This window comes from Melopsittacus undulatus, chromosome 11 (genome assembly GCF_012275295.1).
Source record: "Melopsittacus undulatus isolate bMelUnd1 chromosome 11, bMelUnd1.mat.Z, whole genome shotgun sequence".
Classification (NCBI taxonomy): Eukaryota; Metazoa; Chordata; class Aves; order Psittaciformes; family Psittaculidae; genus Melopsittacus; species Melopsittacus undulatus.
This window is the reverse complement of record NC_047537.1, coordinates 9,506,973-9,531,460: the sequence shown is the minus strand read 5'-3', so window position 1 is coordinate 9,531,460 and position 24,488 is coordinate 9,506,973. Positions and strand designations below refer to the sequence as shown.

Genomic DNA, 24,488 nt, shown 5'->3' with positions numbered 1-24,488 from the left:
GGCTGATAGCTGTGGTAACACATCCAGTGCATTTGTTGGCCTCAATTCACATCACAGTAGGTGTTTTCAGGGACTGAAATGTCAATGCAAGGCAAGTTTTAGGAGGACTCTGAAAATAGCTGTAGATAGAGCTGGGCTTGGAATATTTGCCCATGGGAGGAGCGTGTGAAGGTGGTGCTGTTGGGAAGCAGAGCTGCAAGTGAAAGAACTGGTTTCATCCTAAACCAGCTCAAGCTCACAGAATACAGGGAGGGTGGGGAAAGACACATGTGATGTTATAGTGCAGGGAAAGTACAGGAAGCTTTGGCAGCAGCTGATCCATAAGAGAAACACCCTGAGGAGGAAGATGAAATAAGATCAATCTAGAGAGGTTTAGCTTGGATAACTGTCTTCTCCATGGAGCTTAATCCAGGACATGGACCCACACTGTGCCTGGGATGTTTCCACCTCCCCTGCGTGCTCAAAGGGAATTGAAGCACAATGTTAACAGCCATCCTGGCTGGATTAAATCAGGCATACTATGTCTCTTTCCTCCTGGCCCTCAGACAAGGGTCCCATGGTTTGTTACACCAGCTCCTCAGTGCCCAGCATGTCCTTCTCCCACCTCCTCAGACTGAAGGGAAAAGCTATCTGGTCTGTACACAGCTCACTGCTGGTCTGCCCTGAACTGCCTTTCAGTGCTTCCTGACCAGCTGCGCTGCTGTAACACTGACCTGCTGTTGGCTTGCAGCTCAAACTCCAAGGGATGTGCTCTGTGCTTCCTCCCTGCCAGGCTGCACCCTTGTACCTCCTCTTGCTGCAGCCTCTGCTGTGCTGTTTGCCCCAGCCCCTTCGAGGCCCTGTGCAGGACAGGTCCCTGGGTGGCACAGTGGCTTCAGCTCCTGCTGTCCCAGTGGGTACACTGGGTGACTGCAGCGTGGCAGGCTGCCCTGCAGAGGCAGTGTAGGGGTAACAGATACGGACATGCAGAAGCTCATCACACTCAGCTCCCACTGCTGCGAGAGGTATGGAGGCAGACAGCTCTCTGCCTGCTCTTATCCCATGGTGGGAGGTGCTGGCTGCTTCCCCAGGGCATTTGCACACGCAGGTGTAACTGGCTGCACAAGCATCGCTGTTGCCTGGTCACTGGTGTAAATGGGTTGCAGACTCACCTTCAACCACATTACTTGCCACCAGCTCATCTGGCAGGAGATGTCTAGCACATGGATGTAGCACAGGCAAAGCCTCCATTAGGTCCTTGTGTCAGCAGCACTGTGCCCATGTGTGGCTGGGGCAGGCATTACTCATGGTGTGGCAGTGGAGGGCTCTTGAATGACTCCTGCTCTGGCCAGGGCTGGGCTGTCGGATGTGACTCAGCTGCTGTGTGACACATCTGGCTGGCCTTGGACCAGTGACCTCTGGGTCTTGCGTATTAGCTCATAGAACCCTAGATCAATAATGACTAGGGGAAGGGAGAGCTGATGAGGGTCAATCCTGGGACATTTTAGCCTTGGGCAAGGGAGCCTGGACAAGCAGGGATAAAGCCAGGTACAGTGATAGGGGATGCCCATTTCCCCACTACTTTTCCATGCAGCATCCACCTGGATGCATCCAGCCAGCAAATGCTTTTGGAAAGCATTACTTCACAGAGAAAACCCTTCAGTGCTGATGGTGCCCTCAGGCAGTGCTGCTGCAGCAGCTTGTGCTGAGGCATTAACTCCTTCCCCTGCACGCCTGGGTCTGGGTGGTTTCTAGCCTACCCCATAGGCTGCCCTTGGGATCAGCACTGCTGGTGATGTCCGGCCCCTTACCCAGGCCCTGATGATGGGGAAGGGGCTCATGCTATGGAGGTGGGGCTTGTTCAGAAGGGAGCCCTGTGTCACTAGGTGCTGGGCTGCACCCCAGGGCTCTCAAGCTGGGTGCATGACCCTTGGTGCATGATCTCTCTCCAGACCCTCCTCATGAGCTCCCTGGAGGGGTGGGGAATTTCTTGGTGATTTCAGGCCATGGCATCTAGGACAGGGTCCAGTCCACAGCTTTTTATCAGCTGGAAGAGGGACATCTGGGCTGGCTGAGCAAGTTATCCCTAGCTGCCTTCTGAGCAACACAGCAATCCACTCCTCTGGTTAGCAGCTGTGGTTCTCTTGGATATCACCACTGCTGCCTTCTGTCCTTGGACATTTGTCACTGCCTCTCTGCTGGGAGCTATCTCCTCCACATCCAAACATGGAAGTGCTCCCCTGCTGTTTTTGGGGGAAATTCAGTGGATTTAGGTGGAAGTGCTGCAGGTGTGATCATGGACCTTACATGGGAGAGGCTGATGGGATGTTAATCCCCAGTGGTGAGTCTGTGGTGGGGCAGCGATCCCCACTGTGAGGAAGGGTACCAAACATCACCAGTGTGGATGAGCTGATGACTGGGTTGCATTGGGCTGCTGTCCTGGCCAGTCAGGCTGTGGTGTTAGAGGAACCTGTGCAGGGGAAAAAGAAGAGCCACGGCAAACACAGGATCCAAACATCTTGCACCTGGGGTGGGGATCAGGCAGGGTGAGTGATGCAGCTGCTGTTGGACCCTCCGCTTGCTCAGGGCATCTCCTGGGAAGCAGGCACTGGGTACTGCCTGCAGCACAGCTCTGAAAAGGGTCCCCATGAGCCTGGGGGACCCTCATCCTGCTCACGTGTTGAACAGCGACTGCTGCCTGCCCTGGTGTTGTGTGAACCTGACCCCAACTGTGTGTAGTTTTGCAATGAGGGGCTGCACAATTCTGCCAGGGGCTGGGGGCCTGAGAGTCAGATTTGGGGGTTAATTTGGTCCTTTTCTCAGGTGAGGCCCTGCTGGAATCACTGGGGAGGAGTGAGTGAATTCTCCTGCTCCCAGAGCCTGTAGGTGAGTGCAGCAAACCATCATTGCCACTCTGCCAGTGCATGGATGCTGTGGGGAAGACATGAATCCCCCCATCAGATCCTCCTCCCCAGTCCTGCACTGAGCAAGAGGCTCCTCCAGCAGAGGAGATCAGCAAACCAGGCAGCAGGATGCGAATGATAATAACAGTAATGAATGCCTTGCCTCTCTCTAAGGACTCAGTGAGGCTCGCCAAGTGCTGGCTGGCATCAGCAGATTAAAGCAGTAGCACCCACAAGAAGGGGATGGGTGCCAGCTGGGTCACAGGCTACACTGGCTCAGGTAGAGGCTCTCTCTGCCTTCATCTTCCTTCATGGCTTGGGGGGAAGACTGAAAGGGAGGAGATGGCTTGGGAGGAATGGCTGTGAATCAGCCCTTCCCCAGGGGTGAGGGGTAATGTATGGGGGAGAACGGGTCAGGAGCATCCTGTGTGTTACCTGTGGGTGCTCACCTGGTCCCTCATGATGTGATCTAAAGGCCTTGTGCGTACCCCTGTGTGCATTTAGGGATAAATAATCTCCTAATGCCTCAGCTCCCGTGTGTGCACGTGTGTGTGTGGGGGGAGGCTGCTCCCGCACTCAGATTCCCATCCACACACAAATGCCAGAACGTGGGTTTGCAGAGGCACAAACCAGTGCAGGAACACAAAGGCTGAAGAAAGCACCACGCAGAGAGGCCTGACAAGCTCACATTGCTCAGCTTATCACAGAAACTGAGAGGTGCCTTGATTCTGGTGTGTAAGTACCACCTCGAGGGGAAATTACTTGGCACTCAAGGGCTCTTTAATGTCAGCGAAAGATAGAACAAGAACCAGTGGCTGAAGCCTGCCAAAGCTGGACTAAAAGGCAAGTGTGGGTGTTAGCAGCAGAAGGGTTGTCAGCAGAAGCAAACTGCCCAGAGCCACATAGGGTTTGTTCCTCAGGGAAGGGAAGTCTGGTGGAGATGGCTCAGTGAGGTTGTTCCACAATCAGGCACATGGTATGAGGGTAAGGGGATGGTATTTATTAGGCTGCTACAGCCCCTTTGGCTTTTTTACTCTCTGGAGAGGGGCTTGGGACAAGGGTCTGTAGGGACAGGCCAAGGGGAATGGCTTGAACCTGCCCAAGAGAGGGGAGACTGAGCTGAGCTCTTAGGCAGAAGCTCTTCCCTGTGAGGGTGCTGAGGCGCCGGCACAGGGTGCCCAGAGAAGCTGTGGCTGCCCCATCCCTGGCAGTGTTCAAGGCCAGGTTGGACACAGGGGCTTGGAGCAGCTGCTCCAGTGGAAGGGGTCCCTGCTTGTGGCAGGGGTTGGAACTCTTCCAACACAAACCATTCCATGAGCCTACGAATGAGGCCTGGGACACTGTCTCAGGATACAGGGTCATGAAGAGTCCCTGGGATGGAGTCCAAAGCTGCCCCTGGCTCCACTGTGGGGCTGATCCTGATCTCTCATCATCCCAAGGAGTGGGACTGTGGGAGAGCTGGTGCAACCATGGGGGTATCAGGCAGATGCAGCTCAAGATCCCAGAGCTTCATCCACCACTGACGGGACACATGGCTCCGATCCCAGCACGTGCCCTCAGGAAGCTGCCTCACCTGCCCACAGCCAAGCCCATGAACCCATAGGAGCTTGCTGGTGACCTTGGTTTGTGGCCTCCTGTGGGATGAAGGGTGACTGTGCAGGAAGGTGTGGCTGAACAACACCAAACCCAGGGGAGCTGGTGAAAGGTGTGAGCCTGGAACTAATGAGTAATGGTTGCTGCTGTCCTATCAGATGAAGTGGTTGAATGGCCACAGAATCAGCTGAGGAGCAGCGAGGCACCGAGTGAGGCAGGGGAGTGATCTGGAAAGGTAATGAATGTAAGTGTAACATAAATATATCAGTATTATGGATTTTCTATACATATGTGGGTATATAGAATAGTTATTAATGGTGTATATAGTATATTAGCAGTGAGCCTTCCATGGGCTTGTTGGTGAAAGTGTGTGTTTTGCATCCAAGGGAAGCTTCAGAATCATAGAATGGTTTGGGTTGGAAGGGACCTTCAAAGCTCATCTATTCCAACCCCCTGCAATGAGCAGGGACATCTTCAACTAAATCAGGTTGCCCAGAACCACATCCAGCCTGGCCTTCAGTGTCTCCAGGGATGGAGCATCCACCACCTCTCTGGGCAGCCTGTGCCAGTGTTTTACCACCCTTGTTGTAAAACTCGTCCCTCACATCCAGACTGAAGCCTGACTACCTGCTGTGGTTGTGCTGCTTCCCCTCTTCCTCTGCCATGGCCTCACAACATGCAGTGAGCTCACCCAGCCAGCAGTAAAGCCCCCATCACGTCCTCCCATCAGGAGGATGGGGCAGAGGCTGGAACAGGCGAAGCAAGAAAACTTGAGGGTTGAGAGAAAGGCTCATCCCTGTGACAGAGGAGATGGGGGTGTCCCCAGGGTGCTGGGTGCCAGGCTGGTTCCTCTCCCCGGCAGCCACAGGGGTTCCCCAGAGCACAGAGTGGGTGGGAATGACCGTGCCAGCTCCTGCCTGCCGCAGGGGTAACGTGCCATGCCTCACCTGGCAGCATTCCCATGGCTCAGCCTCTGCCAGTCACGGCTGGGCTATGCTCCGGCATTTCCGCAGTGCCTCTCCCTCAGGACACCCGGGTCCTGGCTCAGCACAGGCACTGCCAGGCAGGATCATGGTGTCCTGCACGGGGAAACTGAGGCACGGTCAGGTGTGGCTGTGCCACCACCTTGTCACCAGGTGCAGCCTTTGGAGGCCAAAAGAAGAACAAATTTAAGTCACAAGACAGTGTCTATGACTTAGCTCTGAAGCCTTGACATTACTACACATGTGAGGGGAGTACACAACTTGCAGCTACAGCCGATCCCTGTGTGAGGGCACCCATGGCTGCTCTCCCAGGGCTCGTGGTTGAAGCTCATCTCTGTTGTAGGCAGGGCACACTCAGGTGACAGTGTGTGGGGTATTGGTACATGTTGTGGTGGGTTTTTAATAACTACTATGCTCTTTGTCAAGAAATGTCACATTCCTTGAAGTGTGGGGAACGTGATGTTATGTGATAGGAAAATTTTACTCTAAACCCAGGGTTGACAGTTGTTTTTCTTTTCTCTTTAGAAATTTCCCTTTTACTAAGGGAAAAAGGAGGAAGGGAGAGCAGGCAGAAGCTAGAGGAAGTGAGATTTCCCACCACCACACCAAACCCTTCAAAGCAATTTCTTTAAAGCAAAACAATGGTCCAAAATCACAGGAAAGTGGATCCTTTGCAGTTTCCCAAACACCCGTGGCAGGGGTTGGAACTGGAGGAGCTTTAAGGTCCCTTCCAACACAAACCAGGCTGGGATTCTATGAATCTATACCCACCTAGTTATGCCTCACAAGCTGCTGTGCCCACCATAGCCATGGTCTGGGTGATGGATTGATGCTGTGGCATCACTGGTCATGTCACAAGAAGGGCTCCCGTGTCTGTGTGAAGCACACAGTGCCCACCCCGCAGTGCTGCAGCCATGCATGGTGCTTGGTGCCTTTGTTCAGCTCCTGGCACAGGAACCCTTTTTACTCACGTTGTGACCTTGGGTGAGCAACTTTTGCCATGCTTACAGCTAACTTTTCTGCAAACCAGGTGCACAGGAGAGAGCAGCTTGGGGAAGGGGCTTTTCACCCTGAGCTGTTGCACGTGTGGTGTCCCTCTAGGGTGGCCTCAGCAGTGCAGGAAGCCCTGAGCCTTTGGCCACTTTCCATGGGGAAAGGGTGCTTAGTAAAATCAGAGAATCCCAGCCTGGTTTGGCTTGAAGGGACCTTAAAGCTCCTCCAGCTCCAACCCCTGCCACGCGCAGGGACACCTTCCACTGGAGCAGCTTGCTCCAAGCCCCTGTGTCCAACCTGGCCTTGAACACTGCCAGGGATGGGGCAGCCACAGCTTCTCTGGGCACCCTGTGCCAGCGCCTCAGCACCCTCCCAGGGAAGAGCTTCTGCCTTAGATCCAACCTCAGCTTCCCCTGTTTCAGTCTGAACCCATCACCCTTGGTCCTGTCGCTACAGCCCCTGATGAAGAGCCCCTCTCCAGTTTGTTGGGTTTTGCTGTCAGAGCTAAACAGGGACTGATGGAAGCTGCTGTGGGCTGGTGTTACAATCCAAGAGACTGGAGAAATCAGTGCATGTAGCCTGGCAAAACAAAAGAGAAGGGCAGCACAAGGAGAGAGGTGCATGGTGTACAAGGAGATGAGCTGCTGCAGGCCATGGAGCGAGGTTTATGCTGCCTGTGACTACAGACAAGCTGGAAACAGAGGTAGCTTGCAGCGCCAGAGGAGGGAGTGCCCGGCAGGAGCCCTGTGCTCTGGGCACACCAACTCCGCCGGTGCTCTCTGAGGGACTGAATATCGCAACACCCACCATAAGGCAGCATGGAGGGTCCTGCCTCCTGCTGGTGTCACTGGAGGTCCATGGAGGATGGACGTCTGTCTGTCTGTGCGGCCGGGTCCGAGCTGGGTGTGCTCTGCAGATGCACAGCCCTTCTACACTTGTTCATTCTGCCTGTGCACACAGCGGGCTCGCCAGCCGTGCCTTTGGTGCGGGTTTTGCAGGTGTGGTTTATTCCATGCTGTACAGCCGGGGGGGGCTGGGGGGGGGGCACGGTGATTGAGATGGAGGGAGCCTGCTGCTGACCCCCGGCAGGGTCAGACCCCTTCACCCCACTGATCCGTGGGGAGCGTCACTCACCCCTCAGCCCCAGGGCGCTGCGGGTCACCTGCATTTGTCTCTCACTGGGCACGTAAAGCGATTGGGGTTATAAAAATAGGAGGGAGAGAGGTGACAGCTGGGCCAGGGAATTACGGGGGGGAGATCGGATTAGAGGGAGCAGGGATCACCAGGAGGAAGGATGGCCCCGTGCTGGGGCAGCCAGCGCCTTCCCTCAGACACCAGACCCACAACTGGCACCTTCCCTCAGACCCCAGCCCCACAACCAGCCCCACAGCCGCCACCTTCCCCCACAGCTCAGCCCCACAGCCGTCTCCTTCCCTCAGACCCCAGCCCCACAGCCGGCGCCTTCCTCCACAGCTCAGCCCCACAGCCGCCTCCTTCCCTCAGACCCCAGCCCCACAGCTCAGCCCCACAGCCGTCCCCCTCCCTCCCAGCCCGTCCCTCACAAACCGCCCCGTCCCTCCGGTCCCGCCCCGGCTCGGCCGCGCTGTGGGGCCGGGCCGGGAAGGGGCGGTGCGGGGCGGTGCGGGGCCCGGCGGGGCAGGGCCATCACGGGCCGGCGCGGCGGAGGGCGCAGGTAGCGCTGCCGGCGGAGCGCGCAGGGCCGGGGGGGCCATGGGGAAGGTGCAGCTCTTCGAGATCCGCCTGGGCGACAGCCGCGTCGTGTTCGGCCCCGGCGAGCCGCTGGCGGGCACCGTCACCGTGCGGCTCTCGGGCTCGCTGCAGTACCGAGGTGAGCCCGAGGCCTGCCCGCCGCTCCCCGCACTGCTGTCCCCGGGGGGCCGGGCCGGGTCCCGTGGGGCCGGTGGCGGGGCTGGGGGTGCGCGGAGGAGCCGGTTCTCGGCGCCGGGGAGCGGGCGCTGCGGGCAGGGGAGCGGCAGCAGCAGCAACAACCTGTGAATTGTTTCCTCCTCTGCTTCCTCGTACTTTTTGCTCCCATCCCATAAACAAGCAGCCACCCGCCCCCTAAAACCCCAGCAAACCCTGGGGGGGAGGGCTCGGTTCACAGCAGCCTCGCAAGCCGGCGGTGCCCCGGTTAATGGCATCGGGAGGCAGGCGGAGGAGCCGGGCTCCGTGTCCAGCCTCCCCCGGCGCCCTGCGGCCTCCCTGGGCTGCGGCATCGCGGTGCCAGCGGTCCCTGCGCTGGAATGTGTGATCTGTATGCGAGGGTCATGGGGGGAGGCAGGGGATGATAGCCCGGGGATGATAGCCCAGCAGGAAGGGTGCCCTCCCGTTTGCAACCCCAGTCCGCAGCAAGCATCCCTTCCATTCCATCTGGAATAACTTGAGCGTTTTGAGCTGTGGAAGCACCGGCTTGGAGGCGTCCAGGCTGTGCCTGTGGTCCTGTGTGTGCTGGGGAGAGGGTGCCCGCGGTGGGGCGGGCGGCTGCAGCCCCCACTGTGCTCGTGGTGCAGGAGGTATAGGGGCTGCTCCGGGTGAGCCCCGGGCCCCCTTGGTGGCTGCTGCCGTCCCTCAGGGCAGGGGGACAGGGATGGGTTGGGGAGTGATGAGCAGCTGGCTCAGACCTTCCAAACCAGGAACTTTGCTCCCCCAGCCTTTAGAAGTCATTTGCATTACAAGTTGGTTGTTGTGCTCAGTGCTGTGGAAATGTAGGCTGATTTGCTGTTTTCCCTGAGGTTGTCTTGCTTCTGCCTTTATAACAAATTATTATGGGGAAAAAAAGACCAAAGAATGTGAAATGCAAAGTCTCTCTTAAACAGAGACGTCAGCCTGGATGGTGGTGCCTATGCTTGTCTATGTCTTGCTTTTGTGAGCACCATTCCCAGTTGTCTGCAAGAGCCTTTTGGAAGCTTCCCAAGGAAAACAGTATCCTGGACAAGTGCAGACTTGTAGCCTGTTCAGCTCCTGTTGGAGCGAAACAGTTGCATGTTTTGGAGGGTACTCCCAAAGGTACTTCTTCCAGCAAAGATGTGAACAAAGTGTGGCTGACTTCCATCCTCAGCCCATCCCCTTCACTTCCACGCCTGTTCCTGAAGGCGCCTCTTGGGCAAGACAAGTGTTTGGCTTCCGAGGGCTTGGTTGTGCTGGCCACGGATCCACCTTGCTGTTGCTTCTACGACTCCCATCTTGGAGAGGAACTGCATGTTCTCCTTCACACCAGATCTTCCTTGCTTCCTGGTGTGCTGCTGCGGGTTGTGGTGGGGCAGGAGAAATGTGTCTCTTTGTTCTGGATCTTCTTTCTGCTTTCCCATTGCTTTGACCCTGTGAAACGTTGGGGCCCAGTGTAAGGATTGGTCCTGAAGCCAGGAGGGGGTTTGCTGTTGGTGTTTGATTTTGGTAAGAGGCAGGGGCAGCTGAGCAGGGCTCTAGGAATGCTGGCAGAAGCATCCAGCTGGAATCTGAGGTGGGCTGTGTGTGGCTGTTCCCTTTGCTTCTGTGCAGAGGTGACCTGAGCGGCTGTTTTGGGCTGCGATCCCTGTGTATTGGTTCACCAGCTGGGGTGGAAACTTCCTGTAACTGATATGTGAACCTACCCAAATAAGTCACGTTGGGCTGGGACACCAGCATCTGCCCAGCTCTTTGCTCTTTGCTGCCTCTCCTCCCTGCTGCTCTGTACCTTCCAGTCTCTGGTGTTTAATCCCTGCACACTAGGGCTGGGGATTTCCCTGATGGGCACCCTCTTCCTTCTGGCTGAAGGAAATGCCTCACCCTCAGAGGAGGAGTCTCAAGTAGCTGCTGAAACATCCTTCTTGGTGTGACAGCAGGCAGCTACCTGCTGGCAAGAGGTCTTAAAGGGGCTGCTCAGCCCTGGTGAGCTCCATGGGCTCAGCAGCAAAGGAATCAGGCAACCCTGATGTGCTGTGGCTTTCTGGTGGAGTGTGGGGAGAGGTGGGTGGCATCAGCTTCTCTAGTATGTACACCTACACCTTCTGTGATCAGCTATCACTTCTCAGACTAAGAAACAGCTCCCAGGAGGAGACACCGAGTCCTCCCCCATTGCAGGTCTGGCCCCCAGCGCTGAGGCTTGGTGCTTTCCATTGCCTGAGCTGGACCAGTCCGTGTGGTGGCTTCTTTCAGCGTTGTGGCTTTTTGAGATCACAAATGCAAATGAGTCTGTAGACGAGTACTTCACACGGTAACTCCTTTGATGGCTCTTGAAAATTGCACCTTCTGAAGGGCAGACAGTACAAACAAAGCTCTGTTCTGCCTGGCTAAACACGCTGGAAATCTTGGGTCATGGGAAAACCTCACTGGAGACGCACCTTGCGGGATCACAAGCACTCCCACCTACGCTGGCTTCTGTGCCAGCCCTGCTGACTAGGAGGAAAGGCTGTTCAGCAGCACACCTTCTGCAGCTGACCTTGGAGCAGCGTCACAAGTGGCCTGTGGTGACCCAGCAGACCTTCTGGAGAGGCACACTTGGCTGTGCCAGGGCGCAGGTCCTTCCCTGAGAACTTGTGAGCCTCAGGGGAAGGCGCTAATGGGAAGGCAGAATTCCTCATATTGTGCCTGGCTCGCTGGGTAAATCGTCAAACGCGGGTGCACAAAGAATAATTAATCCGACCAGGAAGCTGGCGCTGGGACAGCTGGAGATGGAGGTAATTTGGGGGGAGGAAGGGAGGGAGGAAGGAGATAAGTGTGCTCAAAGCAGGGCCGGCAGCCCTGGCTGCTGGCGGGAGTGTGCTGGAACAAAGGCTTGAGCTGCCTGGGAGAGCTGGAGCACTTTCCTCTCAGCTCTGTGGCTTCCAGGGGCAGTGCAGATTATTCCGGCCCCGCTGCCAGGCTCTCGTGTCCGGAAGTGTAATGGTAAAGTACCAGCCCTCTCCTGTGTCACTGGGTAAAACAAACGGCAAGTGCCTTCCAGAGCAGGGTGCAGCACTTTGCTGTTCGCTGGTATTCAGCTGTTCAAGCTTATGCCATGATGACTTGACTTTGAAAATCACTCCCTTGACCTACAAAGCTCCTGACACAAGTACTGATGTCTGTTTGTGCTCTAGGAGTACCTGGGTACATCATTCCCTCTGCAGAGCAGAGTGCCAGTGAATCCTGATTTCCTTCTCTCATCTTCAGTGTAGTAAACACCCTCTCTTCTCACGTGGAGAACTGAGAAAGCCGATGGTGACGAGGGGGTTGAAAAGCAGGTGACAGGAATCCTAAGGCATGAGCCCAAAGTAAAAGATTACCTCTGTTTCCCTAGAAGGACAGTAGGGAGAAGTTTGGGGTTGGTTCACACACACGGTGGGTCTGATGTGTGAGTAACCTGTGCCCTTCCTGAGGGGAAGCAGTGACACCAAAGGACTTTGTTGGCCACGATCCTCTCTACCTCTTGACTTGATATAGAGGAAAACAGTGTTCCAGCAGAAGGGCTGTGGCTTGGGCTGCTTGGGAAAGCAATGGTGACGGGATGGATTCAGTCCCTGTTAGGCTGAAGCTTGCTCTATCCCAGGTCAGAAGTTTGCCTTCTGTAAAGGTGGGTTTGACATCACTGTGCTCATCTGGACATCACTGGGGCAGGAGGAGCCCCACAGCTGGTCTCTGCTCTGGGTGCTGCGTGGCAAGGGAGCGGTGCCTGCAGTGCAGAGCTGATCACGGCCCAAAGGGTTCAGCAGGCAGGAGCAGATCCAAAGCTGTCCCTATCCCTGGGAACGCTGGCAGTGCCTGGTGAGGTCCTCCAGCCGTCTGGCATTCCCTGGCAGCAGCGGGTGCCGGGATGAGGCTGGTGCTGATGCACAGGAATGCTCATGTATTCTGCAGCATCTCCCGGGCAGGCTGGATGGCTCCTGCTGCAGGGGAAGCGGATTAACTTTCTTTTCTCATTGTCTGGAGCGAGACAGCAGGGAGCTGTGTGGCCAAGTCTGTCTGAGGCTGGGGAACAAAAGAGGGATTTCTGCTCTCCTGGCTGGCTTGCTGCTAGAGCTCCAAGTCCTCTGGAGTCAATAACTAATCACGAGATTGTTTTGTGTCTCCTGTCTCTGTAGTGTGTGCCTCTCTCTGCTGCTCCCCCACTTGTACACCACTTGTGCTCATCCAGAAACCTCTTGTTTGCTGCTTTCTGTGGCCAGGAGACATGCTGCAGCCTCACATCTCTTGTTTAACACAATGGGAGAACAAGCGGAGCAGAGTTCTGTCTGTCTGATTTGCTTCCAAGTGTGACAAATGGGGTGTGAGTTGCTTATCCCTTCCCCCAAGCAGTGCAGAGCTGTCGGAGATGTAGGTTGTCTTTCATGGCTGGAGTCAGGTAGGCAGCAGGGAAGTTCCTTGGCTGGGAGGATGAAGTTTGTGTGTTCCCATCCCTTTCCTCTGGAGCCAAGTCCCCATCCCTAGCATGGCCCCACAGGCAGGGCTGGGCGAGCTGGAGCAGCCAGGGAAGGTGATGGTTGGGGCAGCCCCTTTGCCAAGGGAGGTGTGGGTGCATGGATGGGCATGTCCTGCTCTGGTGTGTCAGGGAATGCCTGTTGCTGAAAGTCATTCTTGGGAAAGAGGAGGAAGTACATCTTAAAAGACATGTAGCTGTCACTTGACTTGGTGAAGTCTTGGCCAGGAAGAGTACCATGGACATGGAGGCTGTCCTCTGCTGTCTGGAGAAGAGAGTGCTCAGGCTCTTCCAGAAGGTCAGTGGGTGAGTTGGGTTGTGCTGCAATGCTATGGGCAGCCTCTGTTGGAAGGTGCTCTGCCTGGCATTGGGGCAGGTCTTTCCTCCTCCTGCTCAGGGCAGCTGCTCCTGGGTCAGCCTGGCAAGCACACCAGGGGCTGGGTTTTGGTTTGGTGCCTCTTTTCTTGAAGGCTGATTGCCCAGATAACCAACCTACAGCCTTTAGGCTACTGTTGTGACCTCTGAAGTCTGGCAATAGGGATTGCTGCGGAAGTTAATTACCTCTTTGTGCTGCTCTTAAAACCTGTCACTCTTCAAATCTCGTGTAGAAGAGCAGACTGCTTAGGAGAGGAGAAAATGAGAAAGGACCAGAGTGCTGCCAGTCAGCAGGATTTTTCCCTTATGCACAGTTGTTCCTGTGTGTGCTCTGAGTCCCTGGGTGATGTCCAGGATCTGATACAGGAGGTGAAATGGCTTCAGACCACAGAGGTGGGCAGGCTTCTGTCTCCTCATGATGGCTTTTGCACAGAAACTCTACAAGCCCAAATTCCTCCTGATGGCCAGTTAAAATGAGCTGATGGGGAGCCAGTGTCAAGTGGAGAGCATATGGGGTGTCCTGAGATGAGGGTGGATGTTGCTTTTGACCCCCTTGGTGAAATGAGGGTGTCAGGCTGAGTGCCAGCCTAGGATTGTTTGGAGACCTAGTTTGAAAACACCCTGACCTCTGAGCACCTTAATCTTGATTAAAACCCAGATCTTACCAGATATCTGCAGCAAAAAGGCTGTTTCCAAGAAGCATGAATCATTTCTGGAGCGCTAATGCTTGTAACTTCCAATCCTTTGTTCTTGCTGAGGAGCTGTGCTCTTGGTCGTTCCGGCTCCAGCAGCTCTGGCCAGAGGTAACAGCTTGCTGTCCACCCCTCCTGAGCTGAATCCCAAATGCTTCCTGCAGTAAGACTTCAATAAAATTGGCTCAGAAGGCAACATTCCAGGGGGGAAAGCTCAGTGTGTGGGTATTGCGAGGTGCTGCTTTGATGGGGAGTGTCGACATGGGACTGAATGTCAGGTCCAGGGGTCCCAAATGCTTCATTTTCTATGTGCTCAGACCTCTGCAGGTGTCCAGCCTGACCATGAAGGGTGTCTGGTAGTACTCTTAGCATAGCAGGGATTCGTTATCTGTCTGCTGCTCTGGTAACAAGAAGAACATAAGTTGTCTTTCCAAACTGATGATCTTGCTATAAATAGAGAATCCAGCTGCTTGTATTGAATGGCATCAGAGGAAATCACAGGAGCAGCTCTAATGCAGAATGAAGTGGATTCTAGCTGCTTTCTTTGAAGATGCTGGGGCAGAGGGGTTTCTTGACAACTGAGACGTGTGAAAGCAACGCTTGGGAGCTCGATGTGGCGTGTGACATGTTCAGTGGAGAGCAAGCGAGGGGATGTGGCTGGGTTCTCCCATGGTGCTGTGCCACACTGCACCTCCTGCCTCCCCACTGGAGAGCCTGGTATGCAGACTAAAAGAGGAGTCACTAAATGCAGGGTGGTTTTACTGCTTATAAATAAGGCTCCTAAGGAAAAGACACTTGAAACCTCCCCTGCTAGGAGGGGCGAGCTGGCTCTGGGCTTGTGCTTGGGGGCTGCAGCAGCATTAAATCATTTGGAGGTGTCTCAGCAAATTCTAGCTGCTGACTTGTGAGTTCAGCGCCGGGATTAGAGCAGCAGGGTGATGGGCCTCAGTGCAGCTATGCACAGTTGCTTGTCCCCTGTCTCTTGTGCCCTCCCCTTGTGGTGCCTTGGAGGCAAAGGCTTGCTCAGGGCACCTGGTTATGGGAGTACTCTGTGTGCCCCAGACACATGTGGTGGGGGGTGTCCAGCCTGTAACAGGCCTTTTCCTGCTCAGTTGGGTGCTGAGCTGACCTGGGGAGTGCTCAAAGCTAGGTAGGACACAGGGGCTTGGAGCAGCTGCTCCAGTGGAAGGGGTCCCTGCCCATGGCAGGGGTTGGAGCTGGAGGAGCTTTAAGGTCCCTTCCAACCCAACCCGTTCTATGAGTGTCTTGTGATTCCTCCTGAGGGCTGGAGGAGCATCACCCCCTTCCCTGAGCATCTGCAGGGCTGGCTGTTGCTGAGGAGACCAGGAGTGTGTGTCGTGGGTGGCAGTGAGCATCTGCCAACATGAGCATCGGCCAGCAGGACATGTCCGAACCTTAACTCCCAGACAAGTGTATCCGAGAGTCCCAGAAGAAATGAGCCTGACTCAGTCCCGCAGCAGTGTCTGGCCCACAGGAGCCCGGGTATTACAGTAAGCCTGTTAAGCATGAATTTCCAGAACTCTTTGAAGCCTTTATTTAGAGAGAGCCTGAAAAGGGAGTAGGCTCTAGTGAATCAACCTCTTTGTGGTTATGCAGTGAAACCTGATCAGTCGCAGTTTATCTGCCTGCAGTAGGGGTGATGCTCCTGCAGAGGGGCTGTCCGGGGGGCACAGCCTGCTGACCCTGCTCCGGTGTGTGGGAAGAGCAGAGCGGAGCTGGTGGTGGTCACAAGCATCGCAGAGGTGTGTTCCCAGTACAGCAGAGAGCTTGGCCTGGCCCTCAGTCATGGCTTGTGTGCCAGCGAGGTGGGAGGAGGCTCTGCACTTGCTGGGAGAGAGCAATCCAGTTTGTTAATAGGTTTAAAGGGGCAGTTTGTTACAGTGTGGACTGGTCTTACAGCACGCAGTGACCTGCAGCGCTGTGTGGTCGGCTGCGGTGGGGTTTCTTGCCTGATTCTTCCTTTTTTAACCACCCAAGTCGAGTGTACTGGAATATCTCCACTGCTGAGGCCTGAAGTATTGCTAAGTGCAGGGTGGAAACCTATTTTAGTATGGGCAAGCTATAAAAAACGAGGTTCCTCTCCTGTTTGAGTGCTGCTGAAGGGTGGCTGTGGTCCCTGGCTGGCTGCAGTGCTGAGTGCTGGCAGGTCCTGGTGTCTGTCAGCATTCCTGTGTGCCGGGGCGAGTGGCTGGCTCGGCTCCACTTGCCTGGCTGCATTTGAGCATCTGGACTTGCATTCCCTTCCCACAGGGCTCTTCTAGGAACCAAGCACTGCAGATGAAGATGTTGACTGCTTATGTATGTACAGCCTTGTTCTGCTTTGAAGAGAATAACTTGCTTAAATTCAGGTTGCCCAAAGCTCAAGATTGAGTTTAAGTTGCGCAGGTTCCCTGAGAGGGATGACAGGAAATTAGGATCTGCCTTGTTAAGGGGTTGTGAGTAAAACTCTCCTGGACCTCACTGAGATCCTAAATACGAGATGCTTCTGTACCAAGCCGGCAGCATCTGCTGCTTTGCACTTGAAAGCACTGGGAGCTGAGAGCTGCTGGGGCCAGGGTGGGACTCTTGCTGCAAGTTCTGGTGGGAGCTCGGTCCCATCTGTACTGGGGAGTAACTGGCAGAGAGAGGCAGATCTGGCACTCACTAGGAATATCTCCATGCCAGCCACCCACCTCAGCTGCACTGCCAGCACTCAGCCTCCTCTCCTGATATCCATCCCTCTGAGTATCACAGGAGAAAACATAGAATCCCAGCCTGGTTTGTGTTAGAAGGGACCTTAAAGCTCCTCCAGCTCCAACCCCTGCCACGGGCAGGGACACCTTCCACTGGAGCAGTTTGCTCCAAGCCCCTGTGTCCAACCTGGCCTTGAACACTGCCAGGGATGGGGCAGCCACAGCTTCTCTGGGCACCCTGTGCCAGCACCTCAGCACCCTCCCAGGGAAGAGCTTCTGCCTAAGAGCTCAGCTCAGTCTCCCCTCTCTTGGGCAGGTTAAAGCCATTCCCCTTGGCCTGTCCCTACAGGCCCTTGTCCCAAGCCCCTCTCCAGCTTTCCTGCAGCCCCTTTAGGCACTGGAGCTGCTCTCAGGTCTCCCCTTCAGGAGCCTTCTCTTCTCCAGGCTGCCCCAGCCCAACATCAATCTGTAGCTAAAAAAACTCCAAACCCAGCCAAACTCGGTTTTTTTTGTTTTTTGTTTTTTTTTTTGTGGATGGCAGTTCTGGAGAAAGGATGATGCTGGGACAACCCTTTTGGAACATGTTCGGTGAGCAGAGAGGGGGTTGTGGCATCAGCAGCATGGTGGGGACTGGGGTGAAGGGCTGGATGGGTGCAGCCCATCACGATGCCCTGCCTGTGGATGCTGCCTTGTTCCCTGCCTGTTGCTAAGGAGCTGCTGTTGCCTTTGGCAGCAGGAGTGGCAGATCCAAGGCACAGGCTTTGTGGCATGTGGCTGTCCCCCTGCCACAGCCCCTGTGGCCTTGATCACTGGTGGGTGTTGCACCTCCAGGCTGACACGTGCAGAGCTGGGCTTGTTAAACACGCTCAGCTTGGGATTTCATTCCACATGTTTGAGGTGACCCCTGCCTCTGAGGGCAGCCACTGTTCTATCAGCACACGGTGATGAAACACCAGGCTGCTAGAAATAAACCTGCCAGCTCTACAAGGGAGAAAAGTGTTCAGTTTAAACAGGACCTTGCTCTGAAGTGGAGCCCAGAGCCTGCTTTCTTCTGGGATGTCTGTTGACCCTGGATTTTGGGGTGAAAATGGGAAATGTTGGTTTCCTTGTTAGTCTCAGCGTGATGGAAGAAAGTGGCTGCAGAGGGGCAGGACCAACCTGCTTGGGAATGGCCTCAGAGGCAATTTGCTGCTCTGCTGTTGTACAGACTTCTGCATCTGCTAGAACATCCTCCATGTGTCGATACTGCCTACATGGATGTGTCCCTCGCCATGCAGGTGTGGACTCTGGCTAAAGTAACTCAAGTGTAGCCAAACTAATGGCTGTGGGTCACTTTGTCCCTGTGGCAGAGCTGGCACTGCCTTGTTGCTGCTACAGGTGGAGTTTCTACAGGCTGCGTCCATCTTTCCTGCAGCGTGGGCCTGTGTTGGGTGGGTCTGGGCTTCCTGCAGGTTGTATGGGGCTGGGTCCTCCTGCCTTAGCCTGACAGCAGGCAAATACAGCCCTGTCTCATAGCCAGGGAGAACTTGTGCTGCTTAGGATGGGTGTTGCTGGGCTTGGGCTTGCTTTGCTGGAAGATCACGATGTGTCTTCCATTGTGTGAGTGATTCTTCTTGCAGGGTGCAGAGGGCCAGTGCAAACCTAGGGAAGGATTGGCTGAGCATCTCTTGCTCCTGGACACTAAATGATGCTAAAGCTTGTGCACTGCAGAGGGGCGGTCCTGAGCCCCAGCTGGGCTTGTGCATGGCAGCAGCATCACCCATGGGCAGCAGCACAGGGGCACAGACCAGTCAAACCATAGCAGTGTTTCACTGGTTCACTGGAGCCTCTGAGCAGAGCTGTACTGGGGTGACCTGTGTGATGGACTGCAGGAGCTGGGATGTCCCCCCGGCTCACAGGGAGCAGCAGCCAAGTCCTGGTGTGCTAGAGGCTGCTGCTGGGCTGGGAGATGTGCTCAGTGTGTGTCCCCTCCGGGGGCCTGGCTACAGGCTTGGGTCTGAGTTGAGATGGGAAGCGGGAACTGGTCCTCTCGACAACTCCTCTCCTTCCACACCAGAGGCTGAGTGCCCTCCCTGCGCCTGTGCTGGGCTCTTGGGGAGGAAGAGGATAAAATCCTTCCCCTTGCACTGAGCCCTCCACTGCCTCCAGCAGTCGCTGTAAGCTCTGCTCTTGCCTCACTGGCTCCTGACTTTGTGTCTCAGGAGCTGGCAGGATGGCCCCAGAAGGATGGGGACAGATGGGTGTTCATTGGGAGCTGTTGATTTAATTGGTAGTGGCAGGGTACTCGGGCGGGAGGGAGTAGCAGATCTTGGGAGCTTCCAGCCTTCCTGCTTAGCAGACATGAGCCCTGTGTGTCTGAGGTGGTGCTGGGTTGTGTCCGTGGAAAGGCTGTCAGTACAAAGGCCTCATCCTGCCCCTCTGTGGGGTTTTGGCTTCCTCAGCATCCACTTCTCATGGAGCTTTACTAGGAATCCCCCAGTCTCTGCTATTGGTTGAGAGTAACTCTCTCTGTCTATGGGCTTTCCCTTTTCCCAGCACCATCTGGTCCTGCTTTGCTGGCTCTGTGTGTAACCCCAAACACATCATCTTCATCACATCGAGGGCAGGGACTTCACGGGGCCAGGAGCTCTCAGGGTGTACCAAAAGGTACCATCTCTGAAGCCAGGTTTCACTCCGGGGTGGAGCTGCGGTGCTGAGCGCTGAGCTGGCTCCTGCTGCTGTGCCAGCCATGGCTCTGTGAAGGGCAGGGCCCCAGGACCATGCACTGGGCACTGGATGGGGCTCTGGGCAATGTCACCCTTCTTCTGGGGCTGTTTCTGGCCCCTGGGATGTGCAGGGCTGGGGCAGGGAAATGCGTCCCGTTCCCAGCTCATGGGGTGCTGAGTCCCTGCAGCTCTGTGCATACAGACAGCAGCTTGAGGCAATCTGATTACATTGTGGTGATCCTGCCTGCCCGGGCTCTGATGAACATGGAGGAGGAAGGGGGGCTCTGGCTTGCTGTGGCTGGTTTCTATGGAATTAAGTCTTCGATGCACATTCACTTGTCTCCCCAGCGCTTTCTCCCCCTCTGCTCCCTCATTATCTGCTCCAGGTGAGCACAAGTTTTCCAAAGCACCTCTCAGGTCCACAGGTACCTCTGAACCCATTGGGAATGCACATCCCGGTCCTGCAGGAGGTCACGGCATAGGCAATGGGTGGTTTTGTGCCATCCCCCTCATCCCATGCTTGTGGAGCTGGAGCCTCTGTGTCCAACAGACATGGCTGAGGTCACATACAAGTGGGCTTCAGCTTGTGAAGCCCCAGGGCTGGCTGCAAGTGCTGGTCCAGAGCTCAGCACCAGCTCTTCATCTGTCCTTGCAGTGGAAGGGCAATCATAGGATGGTTAGGGTTGGAAAGGACCTTAAGATCACCCAGTTTCAATCCCCTGCCATGGGCAGGGACATCTCACACTAGAATGACAGGTTGGTCCGTTTGTCCTGTGCAAACTGCTGCTCAGTGCAGCAACCACCACCGTGCAGCAACCACCACCGTGCAACAACCACCACCGTGCAGCAACCACCACCGTGCAACAACCACCACCCTCGACTTCTGCTGCTTCCCCATCCCAGAACCCCCACCCCAACGAGGCTGTTGGTGTCTCCCTCCCTCTTCCACTGCCTGTTGCCTGTCCCTGCTGCAGTCGGTGTGTGATGGAGATGGGACTTGAAGCTGGACAGGGCTGGCCCTGCTGCCCTATTCAGTGTGCTGGTGAGACTCTGCTTGCTCAGCACATGGCTGGGTTTTGGAAGCAGGGATGTGCACATCCAGCAGCTGCAATACCAGCCCTCCTGAGGAGGGTATCTCACTGGGTCACCAGCAACAGTAACTTGAGGTCCGAGACTGCTCTTCTCAAATCACCTTGGAAGGCGGCAGACATGCCCAGCTCCTGGCATCTCTATTTTTACTTCCTGCAGAGATGGATATGTCTCAACTGTCTCCTTTTATTTCCAGCATATGGCACGTAGTACGTTGCTAAGGATGTATCTGGCTGGATGTGAAGCTGCCCACTTCCCAAATCCCTCTGGGACTGCAGGGTAGAGGCTTTTGTCTTCTGCAGGGCTTCATAATTCATTTCTTCTCTGCTTGCTGCTCTTTGCCTCCTCCCTACACTTCTCTGTATTTATTCAGAGCAGGTTGGGTACACAGGGAGCAGGAGCGTGGTAACCTGGGCACTGGTAGCACTGGATTCCAGAGGCATTTATGGGTTTCTGTTAACTGGAACCAGCCTGTTCTGATATAGAAACCTTTCATTTGCTTTGTCTGCAGCTTGGCACAGAGGTTTCCTTGGGAAGGCTCAAGCTGTGCATCCTGCTTCCTAACAGTGGTGCTGAGAAGCTTTGCCCCTCAGGTAGCTCTGGTGGTGCTGGTTTCCCAGGGCTGTCCCACTGACCCTGTTTTTAGCTTGCAGCTGCCCCAGCTCCACAAGCCTGAGCTGTGGCCATCATCTGCCCCCATCCCTCCTTCTGCTGTGGGCAGGACCCCATATGGATTGCCAGGAGAGTCCCCAGTGTCTTCCTCTGCCTGTGGGATGCTTCTGGATTCCATGGTGAGGCTGCTCCAAAACATAGTTAGGGATAAGAGAAATCCCAGCCTGGTTTGTGTTGGAAGGGACCTTAAAGCTCCTCCAGCTCCAACCCCTGCCACGGGCAGGGACCCCTTCCACTGGAGCAGCTGCTCCAAGCCCCTGTGTCCAACCTGGCCTTGAACACTGCCAGGGATGGGGCAGCCACAGCTTCTCTGGGCACCCTGTGCCAGCGCCTCAGCACCCTCACAAGGAAGAGCTTCTGCCTAAGAGCTCAGCTCAGTCTCCCCTCTCTTGGGCAGGTTCAAGCCATTTCCCTTGGCCTGTCCCTACAGGCCCTTGTCCCAAGCCCCTCTCCAGCTTTCCTGCAGCCCCTTTAGGCACTGGAGCTGCTCTCAGGTCTCCCCTTCAGGAGTCTTCTCTTGTCCAGGCTGCCCCAGCCCAGCTCTCTCAGCCTGGCTCCAGAGCAGAGCTGCTGGTCTGACCTGTGGAACCTGGCCCCTCTCAAGATAACCTGGAGGAACAAGAGCCCTGTAACTGCCAGGCTTTCCTGCTAGGCTTGCTCTGTGGTTGTGGCCATGGAATATGGGGGCTTCTGGCTGCTCTGTATCTGTTGTACCCCTGCTTTGCCCACCCTGGGGGAGCTGTGGATCTGCTGCCTCCTCCAGGAGCCTGTGGGATGAGCTGTGGGGTGATCCCTGTATCCAGCCACAGCCCCTCTCTCAGCCATGGGGCAACGCATATGTTGCCCACCCCATTTCTCGCCCAGTGAGGTGCAAGAAGCTCATGTTTCTGAAATAGATTGGAGAAGATGCTCCACAGCAAATCCTCTGCCACCTGAACTGCTCCAAGGCTTGCCCTGTACCTAGTGACTCAGTGTGCCTGGTTAACACTACACTGGCAGCTCTGGAGAGCATAAAGGGGAGGGTTTCTCCATTGGTGTGAAATTGCCTTCCAGCTTTTCAGCTTGAGATGTTGCTGTCTGGCTCTTTGCTTGTCTCCATGCATCTGGAACGGCAGTCCCAGGGTCTGTGATGGTCAGGAATGTGTGTCACTGGAGAGGGCTGCAAGACTGGGACCCCCAAGAGCCCCAGACCTCTCCTTCCCCCAGGATCTGTCCCTCTTCCATAGGCACAGGCTGGCTGCGACCACACCAGTTTGGAATGCTGGTAGTTGAGAAGCTCTGGAGCTGACAGCTCCTGTGCCTCTGATGGACAACTCCTTAGCTACATGAAGTGAGACCTTGAGACACAGTTAAGTGCAGCCCTAATGTTGGTTACAGGGGTTCCATCATCCCAGCAGGGACCACCAGGCAAAGGCTGGCTCTGCACGTCCCACTGCAAACCCACTGCCTTTGCTCGCTGAGTTTGTCTGCTGCGGGAAGGGAGATGGTCTCTAACATGTATGTGCCTGAACATCCCTCCCACCTGCCTCCCAGGAGCAGGAATGCCTCAGCACCGCAATGCAGCAATGCAGCAAGCTCAAATTCAAGACCATCATCCCTGTATCTGGGCGTTGCAACAGATGGTGGTGATCTATAAACTCCTGTGGTGAAGGGAGCCTGAGGGGGAGCCTGTTGCTCCTGAAGGATGTGAATGTTCTGTGGATGTTCTCCAGTTCTTGGTGGGGTTTTTCTTGCTCTCATCTTCTGTGTGAAAATGTGGGAGTGGAGCAGTTGAATCTGGGCTTGATTTGACTTAAGCCATCCAAGTTCTGGGCTAACTTGAAGTGGGACAGGCTTGTTGTGAATCCAGAGACGTGGCAGTGTGTCTGAGGTGGAAACACGTGATCTGGTACCAGTGTGTGGGTACCGTTCCCTGCTCCTTCTGATGCTGAAGGCCCTGTGTGGTTTTGGCTCTGCCATCTGGCAAAAGAGAGGGTTGCATGTCCCAGACCTGCAGGGGGGTTTGGGGTGATGGTTTGCTTCCAGAGGGGACTGGTGTCTGCACAGACCACATGCTGTGATGTGGAGGCCACGCTCCCCTGGAAGTGCCTTGGAAGTGGCAATGCACATCCCAGACACACACAGGTGAGCTGCTGTGTCAGCGTTGCTGCTCTGTTGCTGTGTGTTAATGAGAGTTGGCATCTGGAGCTGTTTATCCATTGCCCTTGAGTATGAAACAGCCCTTTGACTGCAACAGTGTTCAGAGTCATGATCAGGCTGGGAAGGCACAGTAGGAGATCTGATGGGGGGAAGCTGTTCTTCATTGTGGGATGAGAGACTTCCAGCCCTGAGAAGCTCGTTTCACCTGAATGCATGTAGCAAAGCACCAGTAGGGCACTGGGGTAAGGCCTGTCCATTCCCACCAGAGATGGTTTGGGTTTCTTTCCACCCTGTGCTGAGTCAGTGTGGGGAACAAGGTCACACCAGCCAGGCATGGCTTTTGGGGTGGTTGTGTGCAGCATCACACAGCCCTTGGTGTCTGGGGAGGTGCCTGTGAGGAGGCGTGGGGAAGGGGAGAGCTCTGAAGCCAGCATGAATTGGCCTCCTGCCTCCCAGGGAGATGCTTCCTGTGAGACAGGGCTTGGATAGAGGGGAGCAGATGGGTGAAACAGGAGAAGAGTCTGTCTGGTAGCTCCTGCCAGCAGAAGCAGTCACACAGTGAATCCAGTGAGGGAGTTCTGTGGGATCCACTGAAGCTGCTCAAAACGTGGTGACAATCAGGACTATTCTATGATTCTGTGTTCAGCTGGGACAAAGCTGAAGGCCTGGTTTGTGCTGTGATCAGTCTGTCTGCATCCTCCCTGCATGGGGGCAGGCTGTGCATCATCTGCTGTGAAACAAGGCCAGTCCATCACATTTGTCTCTGTGGTCCAGTGTTAACATCAGAGCTTGATTTCAACCTGCTGTGAATTGGCCAAGACTGACTGAAAATGTCCTGTGGGTACCTCTTCTGAAAGCCATTCTGCAAGGTGGGCTCTGGGGTGGCTTTCCCAAGGCAAGGCACAAACATAGCTCAGATTTACCCTCCTTGCTTTGGGACCATCAGATGGCATCTCAGGTGCTTCCAGACCTTGCTGCGTGGCTTTGCTGTGGGCCCCGAGTCTGTAACAGGAAGCAGAAGCCACTCAAAGTGGCCACAAAAGTCTTTGCTGTGAGCCTGAGTGCTGAGGCTGACGTGCATGTTGCTTCATCTGGGAGCAAACTGGAGAGAGGGTTATCTCTTGGAGAGCTGGAATCAGTGCTGCTAAGGGTTTCACAGTGCAAGAGGCCAGGACTTAAGGTGATAACGTCTGGAAATAGCACTGGAGTAGCAGGGAGCATGCAATAGTGTTGAGAGTAAAGGGAAAACATGCTTCTGAAATGAAATGAAAACATGACCCA

At 55.3% G+C, this 24,488-nt stretch overlaps 1 protein-coding gene across 1 annotated transcript in view; it reads left to right on the top strand.

Moving 5' to 3' along the window:
* The first annotated feature begins 8,123 nt into the window (after positions 1-8,123).
* The window catches only part of ARRDC1 (arrestin domain containing 1), a 38,049-nt gene continuing 21,684 nt past the window's right edge, over positions 8,124-24,488 (top strand). Inside the window, exon 1 of the mRNA XM_034067540.1 lies at positions 8,124-8,300. Coding sequence (XP_033923431.1) covers positions 8,183-8,300 — 118 coding nt within the window. The 5' untranslated portion in view covers positions 8,124-8,182. The remainder of the gene's footprint in view (positions 8,301-24,488) is intronic.